At 57.3% G+C, this 27,889-nt stretch overlaps 2 protein-coding genes across 8 annotated transcripts in view; one reads left to right on the top strand and one right to left on the bottom strand.

Annotated features, from left to right (window-relative positions):
• The window catches only part of SUMF1 (sulfatase modifying factor 1), a 156,890-nt gene that overhangs the window by 111,352 nt on the left and 17,649 nt on the right, over nt 1-27,889 (top strand). The window contains exon 12 of one of the 7 annotated variants that reach the window (XM_036333356.1): nt 6,213-6,269. The exons of the other annotated variants lie outside the window; for them this stretch is intronic. Coding sequence (XP_036189249.1) covers nt 6,213-6,248 — 36 coding nt within the window. The 3' untranslated portion in view covers nt 6,249-6,269. Of the gene's footprint in view, nt 1-6,212; nt 6,270-27,889 lie in introns of those variants that run through there. 7 annotated transcript variants of the gene reach the window in all.
• Nucleotides 346-20,499, bottom strand: LRRN1 (leucine rich repeat neuronal 1). Its single transcript, XM_036333352.1, has 2 exons — nt 20,116-20,499; nt 346-3,586 (listed from the first exon to the last, which is right to left on the bottom strand). Exon 2 carries the CDS (start codon nt 3,343-3,345, stop codon nt 1,192-1,194), a length of 2,154 nt encoding a protein of 717 aa, XP_036189245.1. The 5' UTR covers nt 3,346-3,586; nt 20,116-20,499; the 3' UTR covers nt 346-1,191.

Genomic DNA, 27,889 nt, shown 5'->3' with positions numbered 1-27,889 from the left:
TACAGAGAGGGAATGAGACATATCCTACGCGCCTCTCCCTCCCTCCCTCCCTCCCTCCCTCCCCCTCTCCTCTCCCTATATATATCTCCATCTGTGTTTAGTTATGCATAGGATGCAGCAATACACCTTTTTTCTTCATATGAACTGTTTCCTCCATTGGGTCTGGTCAGTAATATTTAAAATATAGAAATCCTGTCCACTAAAACATCTGCATCAAAATAGATATTTCTTCCTCTACAAAAAGACTTCAAAACTCTTTAGGGCCCAGTTTTGAAAAGCATCGCGTGGTAGCCGGTTTATCTGGGCGGTTGGTTTGAGGGGCATGAAAAATAGCACGCTGCCACTAGCAAGAACTACGGGATACGTGATTGCAAGTGTTCTAAAAAATCAGAACAAAACTAATTTATTAGAGTCTTGTCTTCACTGTACACCACATGTTGGTGAGTGAAACACACCAAAGGTATTGTCTTTTTCTTTCAAAAGTGTCTACTAAAGATAAAAAGAAGAAGGTAACAAGTAACATGTGGTTTGTTACATTAAAAAAACCTGATATAGAACGTGTTTCTATTGCCTGTTAGCTTGGCCTAAGCCTCTTTAACGATTGATCACAAAAAGGAACGTCCGTGTTCAAAGGCAAACATTCAAGTCAGTGGATACAAGGTTACAGTGCAGTCAACTAACACCATTCAAAGCAGGTAACAGTCTAGCCGTGGTCGCTTGAGTTGAAAAGTCTGTGGACCAAGTGGCTGCCAAGGGTGCACGCTGCTCCTCAACCACGTGGCCGCTTTTGGGAGGACGCGGTGCTTTCTGCCGGTGGCTTCGGAAGACGGGGCCACGCTGCCGGCCACAGCACAGGGGAACCCCAGCCTGCCACTGATCATTGCATGGAGCATGGTCGTTAGAACAGCATCATTGAGTTTAGCAGGACAACTAAAACCAAAGAATAATCATAATAAAATCATAATCATAAGAATGGTAAGAATAAAAACCGAACACACTCCGGAAGCCCAGGCTCGCTGCGATACGCTCCCCTAAGAAAACAAACAAAAAAACACAAAAAACTGAGATGGCCACCCGGCCCCTCCGCTCTGCCCCAAAGTCCAAAATACAAAAGTCTCCCACGTGTTACTTTGCAGAATAAAGCAAAAGCGTCTTTGTGCTCCTCGCTGCCAGAGCAGCGTCTCCCCGGCGTTACCACATGTAATAGCTCCTGGACGTGTCCACCTGGGCGGGCTTGGCCTCCGCGGCCCCGTCCTTGTCCTTCTCGGGGTCCCCTTCCCAGAGGTTGATGAGCGGGGGGTACAGCTCGTTGAGTGGGATCGACGAGGTCTTTTGCATGTACTTTTTCAACGAGTGGTGGTAGTTTTTCCTCTTGAACCTTTTGGCGACGTACACGGCCGTGGACGCGAGGCTGACGATGGCGAACATGGAGCCCATGACGGCAGCCAGGGCCGTGCTGGCGTCCTGGTCGGAGAGGTCCAGGGCGAAGGCGGCCGTTTTGGTGGTGACGTTGACACAGGACCGCTGCGTCTGCTGGTGGACGTTGGACACGGTGAGGCACACCTCGTAGTCGGTGGACGGCTGCAGGTGCGTGAGGTTGTACTCGTGGACATCCACGGGCACCCGGGCCGTGTAGGTGATATGCGGGTTGTCGACCTTCATGGTGGCCGAGGACCACTTGAGGTTCGACGTCATGACGTTGGAGGTCACTTTCCAGGACACGAGGATGGAGTGGGACTCCGTCTGCTTCACGTACATTTTCAGCACCTGGGCCCCGTCCAGGAGGGTCCCGTTGACCTTCACCGTGACCACGCGCGTGTCGGCGCCTTCCACATTCTGGGCCACGCAGGTGTACCTCCCGGAATCTTCCGTGCGGACGTTGGGGATCTCCAAGGTGCCCTCACTACTCAGCGTGTACCTGTCGGAGAGCGTGTCGCCGGTTATCTTCCTCCCAAGGGGCGTGACCCAGTAGATCTCGGGCTCCGGCTCAGCCAGGGCCCGGCAGTCCAGGAGCACCGTGGCGCCGAGCTCTGCGCTCAGGTGGCCAGGGAAGGCGTCGTGGGCGATCATGGGGAGGCAGCGCTCGCCCGCGTCCCGGGCCAGCGCGTCCTTCACCGGCCGCCCCCGCAGCTCGGGCGGCGCGGCGCAGAGCATGGACAGCGGCTCCATGAAGCGGATGCTGGTCGTGTTGGCGGCCACCCAGCGGAGGACGCAGTCGCACCGCAGCGGGTTGCTGTGGATGCCGATCTCACGCAGGTTGGGGAGCGACGCCACGGTGGCCCGGTACACGGCGTGGAGGGCGTTGTTGTTCAGCATGAGGCTCTCCAGCGCGGGCACGCCGCGGAAGGCCCGGCGGTGGACGTAGGACAGCTTGGGGTTGTTGGTGGCCTCCAGCTTGGTGAGCTCGGGCAGGTTGTCGAGGGCGTAGCGGTCCACGGACACCAGCTCCCCCATGTTGTTGAGCCCCAGCTCCTTCAGCCGGAGCATGTTCCGGAAGTCCCCCTCCTGGATTTTGTGGATGGGGTTCTTGTTGAGGTCGAGGAACTTCAAATTGGGGACTTTCTGCAGGGCCAGCTGGGGGACCTTGACCAGCCTGTTGTCGTAAAAGGACAGGCTCTCCAGGCTGTCCAGGCCCACCAGCGCGTTCCCGGGCACGTCGGTGAGGCACATGCCCGCCAGCACCAAGCTCCGCAAGTTTGCGAGGGGCCGGAAGTTCATGTCCAGGATGCCGACCACGGGGTTCTCGCCGATCATGAGGATCTCCAGGTTGGGCGTGGCCTCGAACCAGCGGCTGTCGATCACCCTGAGCCTGTTGGAGTTGAGGTGCAGCCGCAGCAGGTTGCGCAGGCCGGCGAAGGCGCGCGCCGAGATGGCGCGGATCTGGTTGTGGTTGATGTAGAGCTCCTGCAGGCTGCCCAGGTCCTGCAGGCAGCGGTCGGGCAGCTCGGCGATCTGGTTCTCCTCCAGGTGCAGCGTGGTGAGCCGGCTCAGGTTGGCCAGCCCCACCTCGCGGATGCTGCTGAAGTTGTTCTGCGAGACGTCGAGCTCCGTCAGGTTGCAGAGCTGCTGCAGCTCGTCGGCCGTGGCCGCGATGCTGTTGCTTTGCAGCAGCAGCACCTGTGTGTCGCTGGACAGGTTGCCGGGGATGCGGGTGAGGCGCAGGTCGTTGCAGTCCACGGTGGTGGCCTCGCGGTAGGTGGACTGTGGGGTGAACCAGGGCCGGACCTCGCACACGCACAGCTGTGGGCACTCGCCACTCTGCAGGGAGGACCCGGCGAGGGAGGCCAGCAGCAAGCCCAGCACCAGGCCGGACGCCGCCGCCGGCACAGGTCGCATCCTGGCCATGCCGCCCGCCACCGAGCCGGCCCGCCCTGCCCGCGCACCTCTCAGCAGCTGGGGAGCGCCCCGGGGCGCCCCGCGAACATTCAAGCAGTCTCGGTGGCGCAGGGAGAGTTCCGGAGCCCGCAGGGACGGTTCTCTGGAGTTTTCCGAGGCCAGGAAGCCAGAGCCTCTCAGCTGTGGCTCTCCATCCGGGGCTCGCCCACAGCCGGCACGGCCCTCGGCCTGATCCAATCTGCAGGTGCGCCTGGAATGCGAGTGGGACAGACGTTACGTTTATCCCCGACACCCTCCATCCTAGCCTTTCTCGGGCTGCGGAGCAGGCACAGACCCTCACAAACGTAACAGCAGGCTGTCCGCGCGGCTCAGCAAGCTCCGAGCTGCAGGCACTTTGACTAGAGCAGTGATGGCGAACCTGTGACACTATGAACTCATTTTTTTGGTTGATTTTTCTTTGTTAAATGGCATTTAAATATATAAAATAGATATCAAAAATATATGTCTTTGTTTTACTATGGTTGCAAATATCAAAAAATTTCTTTATGTGACACGGCACCAGAGTTAAGTTAGGGTTTTTCAAAATGCTGGCACGCCGAGCTCAAAAGGTTCGCCATCACTGGACTATAGTCACTGCGCTAAACTGGTTCCCCTTTACAGTTAAATTGGGACTGCTCATGTTATTGGGTAAAATCGTCACCACACACACACACACACACACACACACGCACGCGCACACACACACACGCGCGCACACTTAATAGGAACATTCAGAAAAACCCACCGATGCCGTTAAAACACACACAGAAGTGACTGTAGAAACTACCGGGTGTCAAACATGTGGCCACACTTCAGTAGCCGACAGCTCAATTTTGAAAATAAAATGTATTTTAATAAATATGCCTTTGTAATTATTCAAAGTGTCTTATACTTTTTGGGGGGACGCCCTATATTTATGGCACCAAAAAATAAAAAATACAAAAGGTCAAAAACCAAACAGGGCAGGCAGGTCTGCCAGCCGTTTGACCCTGGAGTCGAGGTGAGTGTGGCCTCTGGCTTCAGGTGCAGTTGTGTGACCTTGAGCGAATCATCAGCGCTTTCTTCCTGAGGCTCCGTCTCCTTTTTTAGAAAACAGATCCTAAAAGCTCCTCTTATGTGGGGCGGGGAGGACTTGCAGGCTGGTACGGGCAGAGCTTCGGCAGAGCGCCTGGCACTGGCCGTAGATGGTAGCGGTTATTTCCAGGTTCGCTGCCTCCCGCTGAGTCTGAGGCTCCGTGTGGGTGCCGAGGACGACAGCAAGGAGTGGGTGGCTGGCAGCCCCAGAGAGCACCCTTGTGGCGTCAGCAACTCCAGGTTCTGAAAGGCCTGGCCGCTCCGGAGCCTCCCACAGGGCAGTAGGTGGCTGGTGCGGGGAGAGCCCGAGAGTTTGCCGCAAGCTCTTTTCTTTTTTTAAAAAAATATATTTTTATTGATTTCAGAGAGGAAGAGAGAGGGAGAGAGATAGAAACATCAATGATGGGCGAGAATCTGACTGGCTGCCTCCTGTACGCCCCAACACTGGGAATGGAGCCCACAACCTGGGCATGTGCCCTGACCAGGAATCAAACCGTGACCTCCTGGGTCATAGGATGATGCTCAACCACAGACTGCTTTGGAAGACATTTGTTTCGTGGACTTTTGTCTGGCCCCTGACCCTTTCTGAGTCTTACATTTCGTCCTCCAACCATTTTCCCAAACGATGCCCCTTGTTCACACACTATCCAGAGCGAAACACCCGCACCGTGGCTCAGGGACCGCAGGTGGAGGAGGGTGTGTCTGGGAGGAAGGGCTGTGACCGTCTCCCTATCCCTGCAAGGACACGTGGAGCTTCGGAGGGTCCTTTGCATCAGGAACTGCTCTGGGAGCCCGCACCTTCATCAGCGAGCAGGCCCTGTGGCCAGGCCCCCGCATGAGGACACCAGGGAAGGGCTTCATCAGGGCTTCACCCCACCTTCCCAGCTGACCCTGAGCCGGTCTGGAAACTTTGTGTCCTGTTTTATTATCTTAGACTAAGTAGGTTGAGAGGAGAGCTCGCAGCGTCCGCGGCCAGAGGGACCTCAGGAACCATCCTCTCAGCCAACTCTCCTTGGAGTGAAAACCACTCTTGGCCATTCTCTGTGAGGTGATGATCCTTCCCTCCCCGCTTTGTGCTATTTAAATGCTGCGGAGGCATGGAGTTCGACTAGGCCAAGGATCTCAAGCTGCGCCAGGGGTTGGGTAGGTGAGGTCACTGAGCCGAACACAGGCCCGGTAAGAAGCTGGAGGGTACGTGCACTCCCAGCCCCCCGGAAATGTGCAACCACACAAGCCAAGCAAAGCTGTCTGCTTTCTGAGGCTTTTTATGGCCTGTGGCCGGTTTGCAACGTCTGAATCACAGCAGAAAGTAGTAATAATATCGCTCACGATGTTTATTAGCTAGTGGGAGTGTTTGACAACTAGATGATTAGCGCGGCATTTGGAGATATTTTTGGCACAGGGTCCGTGTGTGAAAACCTACCCTCAGCCCAGTCTGCTACGCACTGTGCATCTCTGCTCTGAAGAAAACGTCAGCGCTTGTTAAAAGCGCATCCCATTTACAAAAATCGATCCTCATTCCTTTTCTTGGAAGACCTACTTTCAGAGGCAGCACCTGAGAGATCCCCCGGGTGATGAGGTGGCCCAGTTCGCTGGCGGAGGAACAGCATAAATCCCGGACTCAGCATTTCCTAATCTGAGCACCTTACGTTTCTCTGCTGGTTCTCCTGGTTCCCACAGGGACATTGGATTGTCCTTCCCTGGTTTTATTTTCTCCCCCTTTTCTTCTTGTATTTGCTGTTATTATTTTTATTCATTGCCAGGGTCTCGGCATTCTCTGGTGCGTGCGGGTGGTGTAAAGGCACTAATGCACGTCACATGGCCATCCCAAAGAACCCCCGGTGGTCATCGGATGAGTGGGCTGTCCATGAAGTAGCAGAAGCACAGATCGGCCCGCAGGGAAAAGGTACAGCTCTCAAAGGCAATGCCCATCCCTCCCAATGGCTGAGCTGCACATGTCAGAGTCCAGATCCGGGTGCGGCTCATCTGTTTGCCAAGGAGCTCGGCAGCACGGGGATACCATTTGTTAATTTTAAAAGGAACGCGTGAACTTGATCTTTGCAGCTTGCTCTAGGACCTCGCAGGCAAGGCTAGTACTTGCACACGGACTGTCTCAGCTCTGCGCTGACCTCATTTTCCTTGCTATATTGTGAAAAGTCACTCACCAGGTACAGTTTGAAGAATTCTTACACCTGGTATCTGTCAAATCCCTTTAACCCTGAGCGTCTGTGACAGGCAAAGGACGCAGACCAGGGAAAAAGGATTTTTTTCTGTTTAACTCGCTTGTAGGATGGAGAAAGTTCCTTGTTTTTCTTTATAAGAAATAAACTGTTTGCATAGTCAGAGCCGTCAAGTAGCAATTCAGCATCGTCAAGCTGGGAGTGGAAGGTGGCTGAGTGGACAGAAGGCTAAGCGGACGAACAGCTAGGTGGATGGATGGGTAAGCGGTCGGAAGGCTAAGTGGACGGAAGGCTAAGTGGACGGAAGGCTAAGTGGACGGGAGGCTGAGTGGACGGGAGGCTGAGCGGACGGACGGCTGAGGGGATGGACGGCTGAGTGGACGGGAGGCTGAGCGGATGGACGGCTGAGGGGACGGATGGCTGAGTGGACGGACGGCTGAGTGGACACAACAGGAAGTGACACCTGGGCTGCTTTATTGCTCCTTTTTAGCACCAGCAAGTGCAGTGACATTAAAACTGCCACGGAACCCATTCATTTTAGTCTTTTTACAAATTATTTTAATTCTCTCCTCGTAATATGCCCATATGAAATAATTGCTCTGTAATTACCACCATGATTGCATGTTAAATAAACGTGAACTCCTCTGTGTGGCGGCCTCACTCTGCCTCCCCGACTCTGTCTCTTCACACCCTTTCCAGCCCTTCCCAGGGTCCTGCTCGGCGTTCTCACGGCAGACGGAGACTCGCCAGGCCGTGCCAGTACACGCTGCGCAGGAGCTGCTGCCAGCGGTCTGGGTGACGCATCCAGAGCTGCAGACAGGCCGCTGGAGAGGCAGACTCATCGGGGTTGGCACGGACAGGGCAGGCGCGCTGCGGACACCAACACCATTGAGCTCGGGATGCCAGCACGTCCAGCAACCCCAGGCGCCTCTGCCAGACCGGCTTGTGCGCCCAGGCCAGTTCAGGTTCAGTGTCACAGTGAACATGACTCTCACCAAGGAAATGGCAAAGGCTTTCACTTCTTCAGGATATTGATTGCAGTTTTCTTTACTCAAGGAGAGTTCTGTACCATTATGATCACATACATGTATATATATTGTATATATGTACACATATTTAAATATGTTTATTGATTTCAGAGAGGAAGAGAGAGGGAGAGAGAGCTGGAAACATCGATGATGAGAGAGAACCATCGATCGGCTGCCTCCTGCCTACTGGGCATTGAGCCCGCAACCCAGGCCTGTGCCCTGACTGGGAATCCAACTGTGACCTCCTGGTTCATGAGTTGAAGCTCAACCACTGAGCCACACCTGCAGGGTTGGTTATATATTTTTTTAATCTGCTGGTAATTTTTATTAACTACCTGACATTTTAACAGAATTCTTACTTAAAAAAATTGAACATCCAATGTTCTTATGGTGGGAGCCTATATATTTTTCCCCCCCTTTATTGATTTTTAGAGAGAGGAAGGGAGAGGAATAAAGAGATAGAGACATCCCCCGGCATGTGCCCTGACCAGGAATCGAACCCGTGGCCTCTTGGTTCTTGGGTTGATGCGCAATCTCCGAGCCACACCGGCCGGGCGGGAGCCTGCATGTTTTAGCTCAGACCCACTGACACGTCTCAGAGGCTGACTCCTTAGCATTCACCAGTTAGAAGACTAAGCGTTTAAACCGGAGCCGGGGAAAATGCCGAGCACACAGCCCCCCCCTCGGAGACGGACATATGGGAATGTTCCAACATTCAGCATCAAGTTCTGCTCCTCGCGGTTAGAGACAGCGGCGCGGGGGTGCATGGCCGTGTCTGCCCTTCGACTCAACAGACCCCAGGCACCCTGTGCTTCCACGGAACGCCATCCCGTGGGAAGAAGCAAAATGAAGCCATCTGTCCCCGAGCTCGTAAAATCAACTTGGCTTCGAGCTCCTGTGCTAAATGGTTTTTATACGACTGTTTGCTCTAATATGGATCTAAAGAACTTGGTTTTCTTCATCATTGAGAAGTGTGCCTGCCAGCGCAACCTTCCCTCCGCAAGGCGGGGGCCAGGGGCCTCTCAGGAAGTGTCACCGTGTCCCAAGGACAGGGCGGGGCAGGATGCAGCTCGAAGGGGGCCCAGCGCAGAAGTGCCCCCGGCTCTCACGCTCCGTGGGGGCTGAGGCCACTGCTCCGTCTTACAAGTGGCTCAGAGCTGAAGGGACCAGTGGGGACCCCCACAGCTGCTGGGGAAATGCCGAGAGGGACCCACATTTGCAGCACTGGAGGGCGGGGCCTGGTGTGATGCCACCTCCGGGGCCGCAGTGGAGACGGAGTGCCCGCAGCCTCCGCGCACACACACGAATACGACCTTGTGATGAAGCAACAAGGTCGCTTGGTACTGAAGGTTAGGCTCGGGGAACCGGCGCATGTAATTTCTGGGAAGCTGAGGGTCTCCTAGGAAGCGGTAGTTCAATCTTTCAATCTTTAATACCCACCTCTTGCCTTTGATAGGGGTTGTTGTTGTTATTTTCTTAAATATATTTTTATTGATTTCAGAGAGGAAGGGAGAGGGGGAGAGAGATAGGAACATCAATGATGAGAATCATTGATTGGCTGCCTCCTGCACGCCCCACACTGAGGATCGAGCTTAAAACTGGGCATGTGACCTTGACAGGGAATCAAATCTGGGACCTTTCGGTCTGCAGGCCGATGCTCTATCCACTGAGCCAAACCAGCTAGGGTATTATTATTATGATTAATTATTAAGACATATTCCTTCCCTGCCCTGATAAGGAACTCATACTGGCCCCCAATCTCAAGTCTTTGTTACTAACCTGTTTTCTTCCAATTTTCCCTTTTCCTCCTAAAAGTGGCCCCCTGAGGGGGAAAACATTCTAGTGAATTAGGATTTCTGGTAATCAGGTTTTTACATTGTTTTGGCGAATTGAAATCGGTTCACGCCACCTCCGAGTTGGAAATAGCTCATTACGAAGTCTCCTCGGTGGCCAGGCTTTGCCCTGTGAGGGTGCACTGACACCCGTGGTCCAGCAGTCAAAGGGCTCGGATTGAGGACGCCGTCAACCAGGGCGCGGGAGGTGACGGTCCTTAGTCACACCATCCAGGCCTCCCTGTCACCAGCGGGGCCAAGGGCCCGCGGGGAACCTCCCAGGGCCTGCACGCATCAGAAATCCTGGCGTTTTCCTTCGTCTTGTCTCCACCCCCAGCCTTTGTGAAATTAAGAACAACGAGAATAACTTTAATGGAACACCCCTGTCGTCACTCATGACCATGACATCAGGAAATAGCCCGAAGCCGGTGCGCGCTCGCCTTTATTCCTGGACGCCCCAGCTTCCCCATGGCCGCCGTGGTGACTTTCTGAACTTGACATACTGGGCTCATCTGTTTCATGAAGTGAAATGGAAGGCATCGCTTAGCAGGGCTGCGTAAAAAGACCCTTCCTTAATAAGATACATTTCGGAATAAATTGTGGGCCGTCTTCTCACCCACCTTGTACGTTTTCTCTGTTCAGATGCTTAAAACGGGGAGCAGTCGGATGCTCCTGGCAGTTTATTACTGCTTCCAAGCACGTGTGAATGAGGATCCTGAGAACGTAATCTGGAAACAGCACCAGCGGGTGAGAATCATTTTCATGGGAAATGAAGCAACTTGAAGCAGGAAGCTTTGGCGATGTGGCCGGAGACACAGGCAGGCGGCTGATTTTTGCTTCAGGGCTTCTAAGCCTCAAACATCTAATTGGCGAGAATCCCTGGGTTCAGAAATATTACCACCAACGTGTGGCTGGTCATTCAAAACCGTTCCAAATGCCCACATGAGCGACGAGAAAGAGTTGGAATACTTTGCAGAGCAGCAATTCTGGGTCCGGCCCTGGCAGAGGGTGGAGGTGGACAGGGTTGGGAGGGTCACTGGCCAACGGTGTGCTTTTCTTCCCAATTCCAAGTTCCGAGACATTTTAGGCGCATGGAGGTGTCATGGCGGGTGTGTTTACACCACAGGCATTGGCAGGCACTGCGTGTCAGGGCTCGTGTGGCGCTAGCCGCTGACCACTCCCCGGCAGGCCGCCCATGGGAAAGCACCAGAGCACACAGTGGGAACAGGTGCGCAAAGTAGGGACTCACTTCCCTTGGATGAGATTCAGGCTCCGCCAACATAGGGGCGAAGTCAGGACAGGAGGTCGGACAGGCCCTTAGTGCCTTGCTAAGGAGTTTCCCCACTTCTTCCACGTGGCCGATACCCAGCAGGCAGCGGATGGTATACTAGTATATAGTCAAAAGGGAGGAATAAAGAAAGTCTTTAAAAGGGACCATTTACAAGGCCCGGGCAAGGCTAGGGCAAACTCCCAAGGGATGGACAAGCACCGCTGTTAGCTGAGATACTGGTAGGTGAGCTCTCCTGCGGTAACCACGTGGTGAGTGTGAGAATGTAGTCGCGTGTCGCTACAAAGAAGGAGCTGGAACAGAGGACGGGGGCAGCACGCTGACTCAAAGCTGAGATCCCGTGTGATGCACCGTGATGACTGCGATCAGGCCGTCTCCCCACGGAGGACAATTCGCTGTCAACCAGGTTTCACAGTCATTAGCGCCCTAATGCGATCACTCTCCGTCTGCGTCTCCTAGAGGGTCTGGCTCGCTCACCACCAGTCACCCCTCGCTTGCCGACACCAGCCAGATGTGGCCAGATGTGGCCAGATGTGGCCGGGTGCGAGCGCCACAGCGGGGACGGTGAACAAGAGCGACACCACATGCGAGACACCTGCGGGCCACGCGGGAGGGGAGCTCTGAGACGGCCCCAGGCCGGTGTTCATACCGTGGACACCTGTCACCTGTGGGCAAACGGGGGTGCTGTCAGCCAGCCTGTGTCTTCATCGGGGGCGGGGAGGGGGTTCATCTCCAACCAAAGGAAAACGTATGACAGGGCTGGGGGGAGGGGAGACAACGAAAAGCAGAAAATAAAAAAAGGTGAAGTAGCCCTGGCCCGTGTGGCTCAGCGGATAGAGCGTCAGCTTGAGGACTGGAAGGTCGGGGTCCGAGACCTGGCCAAGGGCACCTACCTGGGTGGCAGGTTCCATCCCCAGCACCTGGCTGGGGTGCGTGTGGGAGGCAACCAATCGATGTCTCTCTCTCATCAGTGTTTCTCTCTCTCCCTCCGCCCCTCCCTTCCACTCTCTGAAAATCAATGGAAAAAATATCCTTGGGTAAGGATTAACAACAAGAAAATTTTTTTTTTTAAAAAGTGAAATTCAAACCCAGGCCTGCATGGTCCAAAACTGTGTTTCCTGTTCTGTTGGGCATTTCCACCGACCATCACTTCATTCTCCTCCCTCTCTACCCATCCTCTCTCCCCTAGGAGTCTGGTAGCTCCCCTGGGCCCGAAGTACCACCACCCACATTCCTCACCCCCCACAGCCCCTCCTAACAGTCTGCATGCCTCTAATGAGTACTTTCTGATTAATCACACTTCCTTGGCATTCACCTCATAAAGGCATCCCCAGATGAGCTCGACTCCCTGCGTCAGCCTCTGTGAATAAGGCAGCGGTGTCTCTGCGTCTGATGCAGGTTACGACCTGCTCGTGTCTGCCGAGCGCTGTAGGAAATACCCGAACGTGGCGCAGAAGCAGCAGGAGGCGCCTGGGAGACGCAAGATGTGGAAACCCCTCTGGGCTCCAGGCCGCTGGGTACTTGCTACGGGCGTGTCCCGTGTGCGAGGCCCTTCCGGGGGCCTGGGCCCGGGCTGAGCGTCGCAGTCTCCCCAGGACCTGGCGGTGGTGCTGAATGCCCGCGGTGGTGCTGAATGCCCGCGGTGGTGCTGAATGCCCGCGGTGGGAATAAGCAGCCCTGAGCTGGGAACACAGGCCGAGGAGAGGCGGGAAGCGAAGGTCCGCGAGGCCCTGGCCTGGCGCACAGTAGTGGCGAGATCCTGGGCGGATTCCTGTCCCTCGTTTCTCCTCATCCCCAAAGTGGGGATAATCCTCACCTGCCGGAGTCTATGCGCACCTCAGTGGTTGAGCATCGACTTATGAACCAGGAGGTCGTGGTTTAATTCCCAGTCAGGGTACAGCCTGGGCTACGAGCTCGATCCCCAGTAGGGGGTGTGCAGGAGGCAGCTGATCCATGATTCTCATCATTGATGTTTCTCTCTCCCTCTCCCTTCCTCTCTCTCTAAAAAATCAACGAGAGCATATTAAGAAATTCCGATTCCACAGGGAAATGCCGCTTGTACTCGTCCCGATGGTTTGCCGAGCAGCCGCTGCGGTTTGGAACTGTGCGGAGGGTTGTGCGTGGGACCTCACAGGAGTCCTGCGATTCTGCCAGGCGGGTTTCCCCCATTTTACCGAGGGGGATGCTCAGGCTCCCTCCCTCCCTCCAGGCCAAAGCGAGACGGTTTGGGAACTAATTCTTCCCAACTGAGCCCTGCCTGGTTCTGCCCTGTGACCCGGGCCGCTGTCTGTGACCTGGGGCCGGGCTCACACTGGCTGGCGCCTCACCTGCCCGTCAGGATCCCCTTAGAGCAGAAGTCTTTGGAAGCGAATCTCAGGTGTTCGTAGTGTGGCCGTGGCTCCGAGCTCGTGTAAAGCCATTCCATACACGTCGTGAGAGTCAGCAGCTTTCCTCATGATCAGTCATTCTACTTGTCTTTTTAATTTTTAAGAAACCACCTAAATTTAGGCCATGGTGGAATAATGTGCAGTGTGATGGCGATGGAGAATGGCACCGTCAAGTGTGCAGTTTTCACCCATTTAAACGTATTTGCCTTATATACAATTTTAAAAACGCTGTTAGTAATTCCAATACAATGTCAATGGATAATTCAGGGACGACTGGGTAAATAAAAACGCCAAGCTATATTTCAAGACTGAAAGTAACAAAAAAGGAAAGTCCATTAATGCTTGATTTTCCGTAGCCTCACGTGAATGACGAATTATAGGCGTTTTAGAGCCGGATGGGCCGTGAGAGCCAGTCTAGGCCAAGCCTTTGGTTTTATGGCTGCAATTACGGGGAAGAAAACGAGCCTGGGCTCTAACGGTGCAGGTGCAGCGTCAGAAAGACCCGCATTCACTTCCCTGCTTCGCCGCTGACCAGCTCCGAGGCACCATCTGCCCCGTCTCAGAGCCGGTTCCTCAGGGTGCCCCGCCCAGAGCGGGCCTGCCGGTCCCCGAGATGTGAATAAACCACCCTCTCCTCTCAAACATTCATTCACTCGACAGATGCTCAGAGCACACGCACCAGCTGTGTGACACCGGGCTCCTGACCGCATGGCTTCCTGCCTTGGTTTGCCGAGCTGCAGAATGGGTATAAAAGTCATGGGGGGGACCCGAGGAGGTAAGGTGTGTGAGTGTGTGGGATGTCCCGGCAGCTGGAAGGGACAAGGATGCTGGACATCGTTCTCCTCCGGTGACTTCGCCCTGTGTCAGGGAACATGGTGGCGGGGACGGGACCTGGGAGCGCTAGCAGGGTTTTCTCATCTACAGAAGCACCGCGTTCGCATGGAGCGCCTCTCTCATCCCTGCTCATCCTCAGGGTGAAGTCACTGGGAAATCCCCACGCGGCTTGGGTTCTGCCAGGGCTGCCCCTGGTGCCCGGGGGAACGTCCCGCCAGCACCTGCCCTTGCACTTGGTGTTTTTCTCTGTGAAGGACCCACGGGTCTCACCTGGCCTCCCAGGGTGTATGAGCACGTGGTGAGGTCGGCTGGGATCCAGGGTCAGGCTGTCCCCGTAGGACACAGCGAAGCTAAGGAACGGGTCCTCCGGGGTTAAACCTCCCGTCGTCCTCACTGGCAGGACATCACCAGGGGGAGGGAGAGCGGAGGGACCCCGCTAGCGGCCCCGCCCGTGGTTCTGTGCTGGGCGCCGAGTCCACGGAGGCTCCGTCTGTGTCCTGGGCCTCTCAGGACGAGGCTGCCGGCCTGTGGGACTGACCCTCTGCGGAGGGTTCCAGCCATGGAAGCAGTGACGCCACCTCCCTGCTACTTTCTCTCCTGTCTCCCGGTGCGGTGCTGGCTCGCCTCCTGGGGCACAGGCACAGGCACAGGCGCTGTCCTTTCTCCTGTGTGACTCCCGGGGACTGTGATCATGGCCCCACACTGGGTGGCTGTGGAGGGGGAGCAGCTCTATGTATTTTCATTGATTTCAGAGAGGAAGGGAGAAACATCGATGATGAGAGAGAATCATGGATTGGTTGCCTCCTGCGTGCCCCACACTGGGGACCGAGCCCACAACCTGGGCATGTGCCCTGACTGGGAGTCGAACCGTGACCTCCTGGTTCCTAGGTTGATGCTCAGCCACTGAGCCACGTGGGCCGGGCAGAGGAGCAGGTATCCTGAGACTCGTATTGAGGGACGCCCTCCTGGCAAGGTGGGCGCTGTTGGAAGGGCCTCCTGTGCGCGTCTCTGTCAGCTGAAGGCTGGGACTGCCTTTTCCTGGGAGCCACTTGGTGGGGGGTGGGGGGTGGTGGCTCCAGAAAACAACTGGTTCATCCCCCCAAAACTTTAAGTAGTTGTCCTCTGCTCCCAGGCCCCCCAGATATCTGCCACAAAAACCTTTCCCAGAGAAGGATGCCGCGTCACATGGAGAGTGCTCCTGTAACCATGGCAACCAAAAAATGCCACCGATGCGCTTGTTTCATACACAAATGAGGGACAGCTGTGGAGCCCACATGTCTGCCAGGGTCACAATAGACCGCAGGGACCGGGGTCAGAGAATCACCTCGTTTATCTTAATCAGCGTTTGCCAGCAATGCCCGACCCCAGCTGTTAGGAGCGCCCATGGAGGCGCTGAGCCCAGGAGAGCAGCTTCCAGGCCTCGGAGTTCAGAGCCCAGTGTCCTTGGGAAGTGCTGCGGCGGGCTGGAGGGGCTCTGGGGTGGGGGTGGGGGTGGGAGCGGGGCTGGGCCTCGGGGTGCATCCCTGCAAGTCCAAGCCTCGCTCCTCTGCCTCTCAGGGCTGAGGCTCTGTGGCTAAAGTGCAACTGTTCCGTCCCAGTTAAATGCGTGGCCTCGGGTGGCACTGGGGGCGCGGCGCCCACAGACCTTTCAGCCACCTCGCTGACCCTGACGGCGGAGCGAGTTCTTCCCCCTCTGCACCGCCCCCTCCCCGCACCGCCCCCTCCCCGCCTGTCATGCTAGGAATGAAGACACGGAGGCGCAGGGACCTGACTCAAGGTCACGGAGCTACGACCGGATAATAGCTTGCTTACCCACCACGTAACCGATACCACTGCTAATCACCTTTGCTAGACCTTTTGAAAAGATTCAAAAAGCAAAATATATAATACGTAAGCCTGTATAGTGTTTCTTTGAAAAAACACGGTCACATAGAAGGGCACATATTAATTATTGAAAATAGAGTTCACGGTGCTAGAGGGTAGCCAGTGAGCCTGGGAGGACGTTCTCTACTATTTTACCAGGTCGTCACTGCAGGGACAGTAACCCTTTCATTACGCATCTGTCTGTGCTCTGAGATGTACACCCTGGGACCTGCCGTCAAGCACGAGGGAAATGTGAGCGCCTCTGACAAGCGAACCCCTTTAAGAAGACGCGCGGAACGAGCGGCTCCCTCGGCCACTCCAGCATTGGACTTCACAGCGAGGTTCACCTTTCCCTCCGCTCTGCACTGGGAACCAAAACAAAAGGGGAGCCGTGCTTTCCTGCCTCCATCTGCATCATTATAATTTCCTCCCGAATAAAATATTAATCAAAGCTCTATTCAGGAGGGAAAGACCCTCCCATTGTTCCCAGGAACCAAAATACGATTTTAAAACGGAACGTGCTTGATCTCCAGATTGGCTTAACCCCAAATAGAGGCTCCACATCATAATTTGGAAAAACTAAATACAGTATTTGAGCGAACTCCGCAGGAGTGCTCAGGGGATCGTTGGAAGAAATACCCTTTTGTAGTTTAAAAATAAAAGATGAAGAATATGACGAGAGTGTAGTAAAGAGTGGCATCCAGGCCCCATCATGTGTCGTGTTGTATTTATGGCTTAGTTAGGGCGAGACAAAAAGCCCGCCGTTCTGGTTACCTGTGGTCATGCCCTGCCGGCCAGGGAAGCAGCCATATACTCGGAGGGGCGGGTTTCCTTCAGTGGCTCCCGGGTTTGTCCCCATCGGTGTAGAAGGGGTGAGCTCTCCAGCCGTTAGGCCAAGAAGTCGGCCCTGGCAGGGTCTCGCCAGAGAGAGGTCCGTGGTGCTGTCCCCCGGCTCTCCGGGATGGCCAGGCACCACCCGGGACTGCTTGTGCCATTGTCCAGACCAGCGTCTGCCCTGGGCCTGGCGTAAGCAGTGACCCTGTCCTAGCAAGTGCTTCCCCTCGTTTATCTACCAGCGGATGAGCGCTTATCCCCCCTCTCGTTAGACTCACAGCATAAAGATCTCGCCTGGGATCGGCTCCCACATATGGGAGGCTTTGGCCATTAGAAAGTCTCCGGTTTCTTTCAAAAATGCCTCGGTCACACGTAACTGGACAAGACGACGATTTGCAACCTCGTGAGGAAATAGCGGCTGTATTTTCACAGCCTTCAAGCCCATCACGAAGCCAGCATGGAGGGTGATGTCACCGAGGAGTTTAGGATCATAACCTTCGACTTTCTGATGTCTCAGTCATAGGAAAGGTCATCTTGGCTACAACCTTTTCTCCCCAGACTCCATTACCAGTGCCCCTCCCGGGGCAGGACCGCCGTCTGTGTAAGAGTCACTGAAGCGGCAAAGAGAACCGGGGGAAACATGGAAAATAGCAGAGGAACATCTGTTGCCCACCCCTCCCCCCAAACACCGAGCCCTCAAAACAATATTGTCCTTTTATCTGGGGGGAGGGATTGTATTTTAATGTCCCTTTCAGGGAATTCATAGACTACAGGGGAGATGCAGCCAGTGAATAGGTTCTTATTTTTCCCTGGAGAAAGAAGAGGCGGCCACTGGGCTGGCTTGTCTGTGGGTAGAATCCCCGGCCCACGTGCGGGCCAAGGCCAGGAAGTGAGGGGTGCAGTGGTCTAGCAGCCACGGTGAGACATGGCTCAGACACGGCAGACATCCCCCGGCTTTGGGGTCCCTCCCAGTCACTGTTCTGTGCTATGCCCTGAGACCCTCTCAGGTAGCTAGGAGCCCCACGGCTCCATCACCCGCAGGCCTACAAGGCTGGTGCCTTAACAACTACAATAATTTTGACTGGATAGCGATCATTCTCGCGAGTTCTTCACATCGGCTAACTCTAACCCTCTTGCCCCATATTGTGGATCTGGAAGGATGGAGAACCAATGTGAGCAGGAGATGAAATGACTAAAAGAAGAAAAAAACAACAACTCTGAAAGTCGATTCCGAAATCGCCTCCAACCACCTGAAGTGGGTGGAGACTCCAGCCTGCTCCCCTCACACACCTTCCTCCCAGGCTCAGCATCCAGCCGGATGCCAGGGACACAGTCAGGTGAGGGCCCGGGGTGCACACACAGCCAGGAGAGGGCCGGGGTGCTCACACAGCCAGGAGAGGGCCCGGGGTGCACACACAGCCAGGAGAGGGCCCGGGGTGCACACACAGCCAGGAGATGGCCCGGGGTGCACACACAGCCAGGAGAGGGCCCGGGGTGCACACACAGCCAGGAGAGGGCCCGGGGTGCACACACAGCCAGGAGAGGGCCCGGGGTGCACACACAGCCAGGAGATGGCCCGGGGTGCACACACAGCCAGGAGAGGGCCCGGGGTGCGCACACAGCCAGGAGATGGCCCGGGGTGCGCACACAGCCAGGAGAGGGCCCGGGGTGCTCACACAGCCAGGAGAGGGCCCGGGGTGCACACACAGCCAGGAGAGGGCCCGGGGTGCACACACAGCCAGGAGAGGGCCCCGGGTGCACACACAGCCAGGAGAGGGCCCGGGGTGCACACACAGCCAGGAGAGGGCCCGGGGTGCACACACAGCCAGGAGAGGGCCCGGGGTGCTCAAGTTTTCTTCCCAAAGGCCCTCAGAGAAGGGGCTCCTGAGCGAGGTGCCGGCAGCCAGGGGATTCCCACACAGAAAAGCCCACACTGCGCCTTTATCCCATTTTCTTAAGGGCTATTGTTAAGGACAGACTCCTTGTCTTTTCAAATTCCTTCCTGTGAATGGATGAGGCCAGACATCTGCCAGGAGCCGCTCACATTTGCATGCAAATCAGGACACCCCGGGCCCAAGGGCCCAGACAGCAACCCCACTTCCACTCAGGACTGACATCCATCCAAGTGCCTTCCTGAACTTTCCACTGCTCCAGGCCTCGCTCTCAACAACAAGTAATGAGCATATTGGAGGGAGATTAATTATTTAGACGCAGTGTCCTTCCATCGCACATTGCAAAACAAAACAACAAAAGCCTACAGCAAAAACCCAAGTCAGCAGACCTGCCCCCGCTGCATCCCACTTTTCCTTTATGTCTGGGTCAGGGAAGAGAAAAGCCCGGTGGCCGGGATGCAGGGAAGGGTCCCTTTTCTGCTCTCCAGGCCTCTGCCTGGGGGTTACACCTCCTCAGATCCACTCACCCCCAGTCACTCACTCATTCGCTCGCTCCCTCAGAGCCAGGTCCTGCTCTAGGTGCCTGGGCTGCAGGGGTGACCCCAGCAGGCAAAGCCCCCTCTCTCAGGCCGGGTCTCAGGCCAGGTGCCACTGGTCAGGCGCATCAGGCCGGCTCCCTCCCCACCATCCCTGCCAGTTTGCGCACCTGTCCTGGTGCACGGCGCCCCTTCCGCCTGGATCTTCTCAGCCCATCCGGCAGGGACTCCCTGGGTGGAATGGGGAACCGCCCACACCCCTCTGCACCCAAGAAGGACACGGGCTGCAAACTTTGCTCCGTTCCCACACGGCCGTGGGGAGCCCAGCAGGCTCACTCCAGGCGCGGACCAGGCTCCCTGACATTCCATCATCCCCGGCGCCTCCGAGCAGGCAGCGTGGAGGGCGAGGTCTCATCCCCACGCAGACCTCCCACAGCGGAGTGGCTTGTGCGATGCTCGGACTTCAGTGCGCCGCCAAGTGCTTTGTGAATCGCGCCCCTAGTCTTTACCCACAAGGCCACCACCACCACCACCTCTTCCTCCTCCTCCTCCTCCCTTCCCACAACCTTCCTCCCTCCTCTGGGTCCTCTTCCCCACTCCCCGCCCCGTTCTGCTCGCTGCCTTCCCAGCTCACACCCCGCAGCCCTCCTCTCCCGGGCCCGGGCATCTCCTCCCCCGCGTGGGTCCCCGAAACCCAGCGGGCTCGCCTCCTGTTACTGCCTTTGGCCCATTTCTGCCTGGCCTTCCTGGCGAGCTGTGGTTCTCCCCCATCCCCGGGGGCTTTGGGGGGCCCAGGGGGCTCCTAGGTTCCTGTTCCCGACTCCGTCCTTTCCCCCAGCTCGGCGAGCCGCGCCCCCTCGCCCCTAGGCCCGGGATCCCATCCCGCGCTTCCCCAGACACCCTCGGGCTCGCCAGGTGGCCAAGTTTGACTCCACCTGCCTTCGCTGCAGCCCGCACCTCCCGCCGCTGCCCACCCGGGCGAGGGCACTTACCCCGAGGCGCGGCTGCTGGGGGTGGGGTGCGCGCGGACCGGCACCCACGGGGGCCGCGGGAGGAGGAGCGGCTGAGCGGCGGCGCCCGGCTCCTAGGGGCCCCGGCCGAGCAGCGAGACCGGAGGCGACCGGCCACGCGAGCAGCAGCTGCCGCGCCGGCCTGCGCGGATCCGGCTCTCGGGGCCCGGGCGGCAGCGGGCAGGGTGGGAGGGCGAGGAGGGGTGCAGGGGCGGGGCCGCGCGGCCGGGTCCGGAGGAGGCGCCGGGCTCCGAGGGAGGCCACCGCCCGGGCTGGCGCCGCCGGCCCCTCTCCCCGCCCGGAGCGCGCTGCGCACGGCCGCGCCCAGCTCCCCGCTCGCCGCCGGCCTCGGAGCGCCCGCTTTGTGCCCGCAGCCGGCGAGCACCTGGGGCGGCGGAGGCGTCAGCTGCTGGGCCGCGCGCCCATTGGCTGCCCCGCGCCCCGCCCCGCCCGCCCCGCCCCCGGCCCGCGCGCCGGGCCCCGTCCGTGGCCTCGCGACAAAGCGCGGCGCCGGGGTCTCGGGCGGCCCGGCCGCCGCCACCGCCGCGGGGAGCAGCGGCCGCCGCTCTTTGTCCCGGGGGCGCCCGGCTGCGGCGGGTGGGGAGGCACAGCGCCGCCTCTCCCCGCGCGGGGCCCGCGGAAGGCGGCCAGCCCGGCACCAGGGGCCAGGGCTCCGCGCCGCGCGGATCTCACCCTCGCTCTCAGACGCACGGTGGTCCCCCGCGCTGTGTGTGCAGGGACACGCGTGGCCGGGGAGCTGGCCCGCGCCCTTGCCGCGGGAAGGTGGATTCCATGGACGAAGCTTTCGGATAACGTTTTCGGAAACTTTGTCATTACAGCTTCTGATTGGATAGGTGTGAAAGTTGTGCTCAGATGAGCGGGTGGAGACTGCGGTCTGTTGGAAGTGGGCGAAGTCTGAGAGCAAGGGGTGACATCAATCCGCTGCCCCCGGCACGCCCCCTACTGGGGACCGAGCCCACAGCGTGCCAGTGCCCTGACCCGGACTGAACCTTGACCTCCTGGTTCATAGGTTGATGCTCCATCACTGAGCCACACTGGCTGTGCCCAAGGCTCAGACTTTTGTCGGTCCTCCCCCTCCCCCCTCCCTGGTGCTGACTGCATGTGGCTAGGAGTTGGTCTGCGAGCAGGTGGGCCTTGGCTGGAAACCTGGAACTTGAGAGATGAGCGGAAGAAGCCAGCAGCTGAGGGAGCCTCCTTGGGGCGTTCCAGCCCGGGTGGAGGAACTGCCGGAACGGAGGCTCAGCTCCCCAGCCGTGGAGAGCCAGGCTCTTCAGCCCTGGGCGCCTGTTCTGGGGGGCATGCTGCAAGTGGGAGCACTGTTAGCCCCTGGGCACGGGCAGCTCGGCCGGAGAACGCGGTGACGTTTCTTCCGGAGTCCCCGCCGGAACCTCTGGGGAGTGTGGAGACAGTGTTCCCCAGTCATCGCTGAGGTCTGGGGGCCGTGTGTGAATCTCCTCCCGCCGGACAGTGACCTCATATGTGGGTCCCTGTGGCATTTCCCGTGTCCTGCAGGTCTTGGTGACTGTGTGGTGCGCCTGTCTGTCCGTCTGCTCTGACTCTGCCATGCAGATACCAGCGGGTCTTAGAAGATTCCAGGGAAGGGAGATACGCTCGGGGTTCAGGCAGACAAGAGTAGGACCTCGTTACAACCACGGAGGCATCTGCTGCCCAGGAATGAGTCAGATTTAAGAGCTTTCAAGGCACCTTTCCTGAGAGTCGCACTTTTTAAAAAAAAAAAATTAAATGTTTTCATGGATTTTTTTGAGAGGAAGGGAGAGGGATTGAGAGATAGAAACATCAATGATGAGAGAGAATCACTGATCAGCTGCCCCTACTGGGGACAAGTCCTATAACCAGGGTATGTACCCTGACCCGGAATCGAACAGTGACCTCCTGGTTCATAGGCCAATGCTCAACCACTGAGCCGCGCCGGCGGACACGTATGCACATTGTTAGCAGGAATAAGGATGGGAACAGGACTGGCATGGAGAGGAGAGGTGGAGGGAATCCGCCTAAAGGCATCAGTGGTCACAGAGGGGCCTCGGCTGCTACACACTCTGATGGCTTCCCTGAGTGGAGTGGGCCCCTCCAGCCTCTTTGCTCTTGCGCTAACACTAGTTGAAAAAATAAAGAAAAAGCTTAGAATTTTGAGCAACCTCTCTGAACCTTAGAAATCATGTCCTGTGGCTCTAATGTGTGATTTTACCATTTAAGATTTATTTATTTACTATCATCGAAATGTCACAAAACATGGCAAGGATGCAACGAACACCAAAACGCATGCATTGCTTTGTCTAACCTATAAATTCATTTTTAACGACCAATTGCATAGAATGTGTGCAATTAGAATTTTAAAATGTTGAAAATTGTTAAAATGAATAACCCGAGATAGATACATTCTTTGGGAATTTTTGGGAGAAAAAAACGTATTCCTGTCAAAGGGGTGTGATGGGCACTCACTCCTCTTCCAGAATTTCTGTGCATCTCTTGTGTTGGGTTCACTCCGCTTTGGAAGCCAGTGTCGCAGGGTGAGATGTACCTGTGGGAACGAAGAAAGCAAGAAGGGCGTTAAAATGGGGGTGCAAGCCAGGAAATTCATCTCCTCCTACAGGGGATCGACCAGCTGGATTGTACAGTGCTTTACTCTCCGTCCTCCTCCCCCCCCCCCCCCCCCCCCCCCCCCCCCCCCCCCCCCCCCCCCCCCCCCCCCTCCCCCCCCCCTCCCCCTCCCCCTCCCCCTCCCCCTCCCCCTCCCCCTCCCCCCTCCCCCTCCCCCTCCCCCTCCCCCTCCCCCTCCTCCTCCTCCTCCTCCTCCTCCTCCTAGCTTTATTGTTTCATTAGGTCCAATGCATGGGAGAGGGCTCCAGGGGGTTAAAAGGCTGCCTAGTGGCTGCAGGGAGAGGCTCAGGCAGGAGCCAGACACCAGGGGATGCAGAGGGGCCCCTCAAAGGCCTCTGGGCTCCAAAGGCTCCTGGTCATGTTGGAGGGGAGTGCGGGTGCCGTGGGACTCGGCTGGTGCCGTTTCAGTGGCTGGGGCGATGCCCAGGCCTGCAAGCGCGGTTGAGAGGTGGCTCAGACTGGGCCGTGGAGGCCAGGAGACAGCCCGGTGCTCCCTGCCAGAGGTCACGGGGAGGTCAGGTGCTGGCGCTCTTTCCAGTCCTTTGTCCCCATTCGGACGGAGGACATGCCTGACCCAAACACAGGCGCCTCTTTCCGAGAACACCTGTCGGTCGGAGAGCAAATGTAAGTGACTCCTTGGCAACGCCTGTCCCCAAAGGCCACGTGTCTGTCCCCTTCTGTCTGCGGCCCTGCCACACGCTCCCTGGCTGCGTTCTGTTGCCAAAGAGCAAGTGTTCTCTTAGCTGTGCGTCGCTTTCCTGCAAAGCCTGAAGGTGTTTCTCTTCTCTTCCGCTGGTGTCCGAGCGGGGCTGTAAGCGGGTGAGCTGGGTTTCAGCTCAGCCCTCCGCGCCCTGCGGCCTCAGCGGAGCTCCAGGTGCTCCCCATGCTCCAAGGAGCGGAGGTTAAAGTTCAGGGTGCACCTCTGTTACCGCTGCACCCTTCAGCGGCGGCGAGTCACACCCCTACTTGGTGCCCAGCGCTCCCCTCCGTCTCTCCCCACCCCCCGGGGCCAGTGTCGCATGTGAACCCAGGCAGAGGACACCCTGCTGGCGACGGTGTGTGAGCCGCCTCTGCTCAGTGGCCGTTTCCCTCCGGGGAGGGAGCCCATCTTCCTGAGGATGACACGGCAGCGGGCCGTCCGTCATGTGACAGGTGCCATTTATGAGCCTCAGGAGGCAATTACCCTGACGGCGTTGTCCCGCCCGGGGAGGCAGGGCGGTTTGCGGACAGAAGAGGCGTGCTGGCTGTTGGGAAGCTCCGTCCCTGTGTCATTTGTCAGCGGCCGTGATCATATCGCACCTGTGTATGGGGTTGGGGCTGCGAGTCCAGCCCTGAGCAGATTTTACACACGTGGGCCCCTGTCATCACGTGGAAACGCTCCAAGCAGGTCCAGAACTCCACGTGGCGGAGGAGCTACTGACCCCGCGATGAAGTGCTCTCCTGCGCTCACTCGGCTGAGAAGACGTTCAACTGGCCTTTCCCTCCGTGGCCCCTGTGCGTTCCTGCCTCCCAGCCAAGCAGGCCTGGCCCGGCCCACAGAGCCCGGCTCTCCTCCGTCCTTCCCTTCTCAGGGTTGCTTGCGATCATGACTGTAAGCGTCCCGGACACGGGGGAGCCCCGGCTGAGGGGGGAGCCCTGCAGGCGGGAGCCGGTCCGATTCAGCCTGCACAGCCCAGAGGCACATTCCCAGGGGCCAGCTGCCCCGGCTGGAAGTGGGGGCCCGGGGAAGCCGCTGAGGCTCCTTACAATGGACAGCGATGCGCAGAGAAGCAGCTTTTCCAGAAGCAGACACCTCCGCCCTCGGTGCACTGACCCTCCATGTGGCCTTCGGGGCGCCTCTAACTGTTTGGTGTCAACACTGAAACGCTCCATCGCATGGCCTCCGCCTCCGCTCTGATCCGTCTCCATTCACAGAGGAGCTTTCCCCACGAAGGGCTGGCCGACCCGCGGCCATTGGGAGAAAGCAGGTCCGGAGGTGGGGTGACTTGGATGCGGGGGAGCCGCCCTGGCCACGATCACAGGCTGTCCGCGTTGTCGGTGTTTTAAACCCCCAAGTGAGCCGGTTTAAGCCTCGTCGTGTAACAGACGCGTGTCCGCCTGCTGCTGCCACATCCCGAGGGGGCTGACTTTGAGAGCCACCTCCCTTCCTCCCTCAGCCAGTCCTTCCAACATCCCACAGTGAGCAGAGCCCTCTGGGTATCTACCAGGGACCTGCATTAAACAAATGTTTTTTTCTTTTTAAATATGTTCTTACTGATTTCAGAGAGAGGAAGAGAGAGAGAAAGAGAGAGAAACATCAGTGATGAGAATCAACCGTCGGCTGCCTCCTGTACACCCCCCACTGAGGATCGAGCATGCAACTCGGGCATGAGCCCCGACTGGGAATCGAACCCATGACCTCCTGGTTCATGGCTCAATGCTCATCGACGGAGCCACGCCAGCGGGCACAACGCTTCGTCCTAATGGAGAGAGCACTCGTCTTGGAGTCAAGTCTGCTGCTCCTGCCGCTCTGGGAGCATAGAGACCCTCCCGTCTCAAACGCTGAACCCCCAGCCTGGCCATCGGCCCCGCACGGAGTGAGCGCTCAAGTTGTTGCACAGGGGAGGGATAAAACGAAGGATGAAGAAGGAACGCGAGGTTCCCTAAAGCACGGGCAGCATCCCTCGAACCCAGCACCTCGCAAGGCTAGGCGTCGGACCCTCACAGACCGGTCTTCGGGATTGAGGGGTGAGAGCGAAAGTCATAAGGACATTTCCCCCAAAAGAGCGGACGTTCTGCAGACACCGAGTGTGAGGAGGCCCGCGGGGATTTCTAATCTAATGGGCCGGATCCGCCGGCCCTTTCCCCTCCCTCAGTCGGGGATGATGTAACCTAAAAAGCTCGGGGAGCTTCGAGCAGAAGGAGCCGGTGGTGACATGAAATAGGCGTGTTGGTAAAGTTGCCGGGTCGGTGGGTCACAGCCACGTGTGGACGAAACCAAGTCACAAGACCGTTTTGTTCTCCGTTGTGTTCTCCGTTGCCTTCCAGCTTCTAATTCCGTCCGGGGAACGCCTTTGTGTCTGAAATGCGGGGATAAGTTCAGGAGGAAATGAGCCCCGAGCACAAGTAATAAATAACTAATCTATTATTTAGAGACATTAACAAGTCCTCTGTATCTACGGCTTTAATGGGGGGGGGAGGCAGAAAATAGCACCCAGAGACTGACATGCGGAGGGACCTCAGATGCCGAGAGCGTGTCTCCCTGTCCCCTGGCCGATGCCACAGCGGGGCACACATTGTCCCGGAGAAAAGGCCGGGAACTGTCACACTGATGGTCTGAGAGCCTCCGGTCATTTGTGAATAATTTTAAGTGAATAAATAGTAGCCCGGCCGGCGTGGCTCAGTGGTTGAGCATCGACCTATGAACCAGGAGGTCAGGGTTCGATTCTCGGTCAGGGCACCTGTCTGGGTTGTGGTCTCGACACCGGGCGTGGGGGTGGGGGCGTGCAGGAGGCAGCTGATCGATGACTCTCTCTCATCATTGATGTTTCTCTCTCTCTCCCCCTCTCCCTCCCTCTCTGAAAAAATAAAGGAATAGAGTGCTTTGCTACCCAGAAGAACGGGAAAGGGGACATAGGAGAACGCGTCACGCCAGCACGTTCCTCCTCACGGGGATGAGCCGCGGTTCCCTGGGGGCGCCCTTGGGTGACGGAGGAGAGCGCCTGGTTCCCTGCAGGTGCCAACAGGGTTCGGATTCCAGACCACGGGTTTGGAAACTCCGAAAGGATATTTGCTTTTGATCCAAGTGTTTCTGAACTGCATCCTCCCCCGGGACTGTGGCCTGCACCCGGCGGTGGGGCCGCGGGCCCCTGGGGTGTGCCTTGGCACATGAGCAACGCCCGTGTCCCCGAGCCCGAGGATCAGGGCGCTGCCTGATTTTCTCAGCGAAGAGACTGAACCCTAAAATGTGGGCGATATCCACACCTCAGCTCTGTTTCTGCTCTTAGAAACAGGAGTGAGCATTCCAAGGCCTTGCTGTCAGGCGCTAGGTCCCGGCAACCGCGGGCCGCATTCCCGCTTTCTGTGCGTGTGGATGTTGACCTGAGGGCTGGTCACAGGGAAGGAAGGTGGTTTCAAGAAGCCCCTCCTGTGCGCTCAGCATTTTGACCCAAACCCTCAGGCGCTCCTGTCCCCGCAGGCGGCCGCGCTGCCTCCAGGGAAGTGAGGCCCAGGTGAGCGCATCCACTGAGCAGACCTGGGGGGCGGAGGGTCTCATGAGGGCAAGTCCTGGCTCAGAGCTCCTGAACGCGCTCCGAGGTCATTTACCCGTCTTTACAGTGGACGGAGCGGCCACTGTGGAATCGCCCACGGAGCAGGCGGGGTGTTCGGGGGCTCCGAGCGGACCCCGAAAGGAGGGAGAGCCTCAGACTCTAGCATCCATTTCAACTCCACTTCTATAGCCGTTTTCCCGTGAACCTCCCTTTGAAGAATGGATATTCGCCCTAAAACAGAGAGAGAGAAAACTTTGCAAAGCATTGGTATTGTTTGTGAGAGGTGAGGTGAAAGAAAGAAAATAGTGTGCCATAGTCTTTATTATTATTGTGGTAAAAAGCACATACCGAAAAACTACCATTTTAACGGTTTCTAAGTCTCAGTAGAGCGGTGGTAACCAAGCGGGCGTCGCTGCGCAACACATCGCGACAACGCTTCAATGTTGCAAAACGATTCCTTTCCACACGGCAGTATTTGAACAGCATGGCATTCTGCTATTAATTGCTCATTTCAGCCTGTTTTTAAATCTGCCTCCCTCCCTTTTGGCCGATTTTGCACGCCAGCAGGCTGCAAGGTGCGCACTTCCCCCTCCCGGCTGTACACGCGGAGGCGCCTTGGCACGCTGAGCTGCGCCCCTTTGTCCTTAAATACCACGTCCCGGCTTTATTTACACAAGGAGGCCGCTCCGGGCTGGGGTCTATTTTGGACCATTTAGTTCAACCCCTCACGTGACGGATGAGGAAATAGGTTCAAGGAAGCCGAGTGACTGGCTGGGAATCACAGAACCAGGGAACCGCAGCAAGTGGACCCGTCTCCTTATCTCCTGATCCACCTCATTCAGGTGCTCAATGAGCTTCACTTCTCG

Source organism: Myotis myotis, unplaced genomic scaffold (assembly GCF_014108235.1).
Source record: "Myotis myotis isolate mMyoMyo1 unplaced genomic scaffold, mMyoMyo1.p scaffold_m19_p_13, whole genome shotgun sequence".
Taxonomy (NCBI): Eukaryota; Metazoa; Chordata; class Mammalia; order Chiroptera; family Vespertilionidae; genus Myotis; species Myotis myotis.
This window is presented reverse-complemented; position numbering and strand designations above follow the sequence as displayed.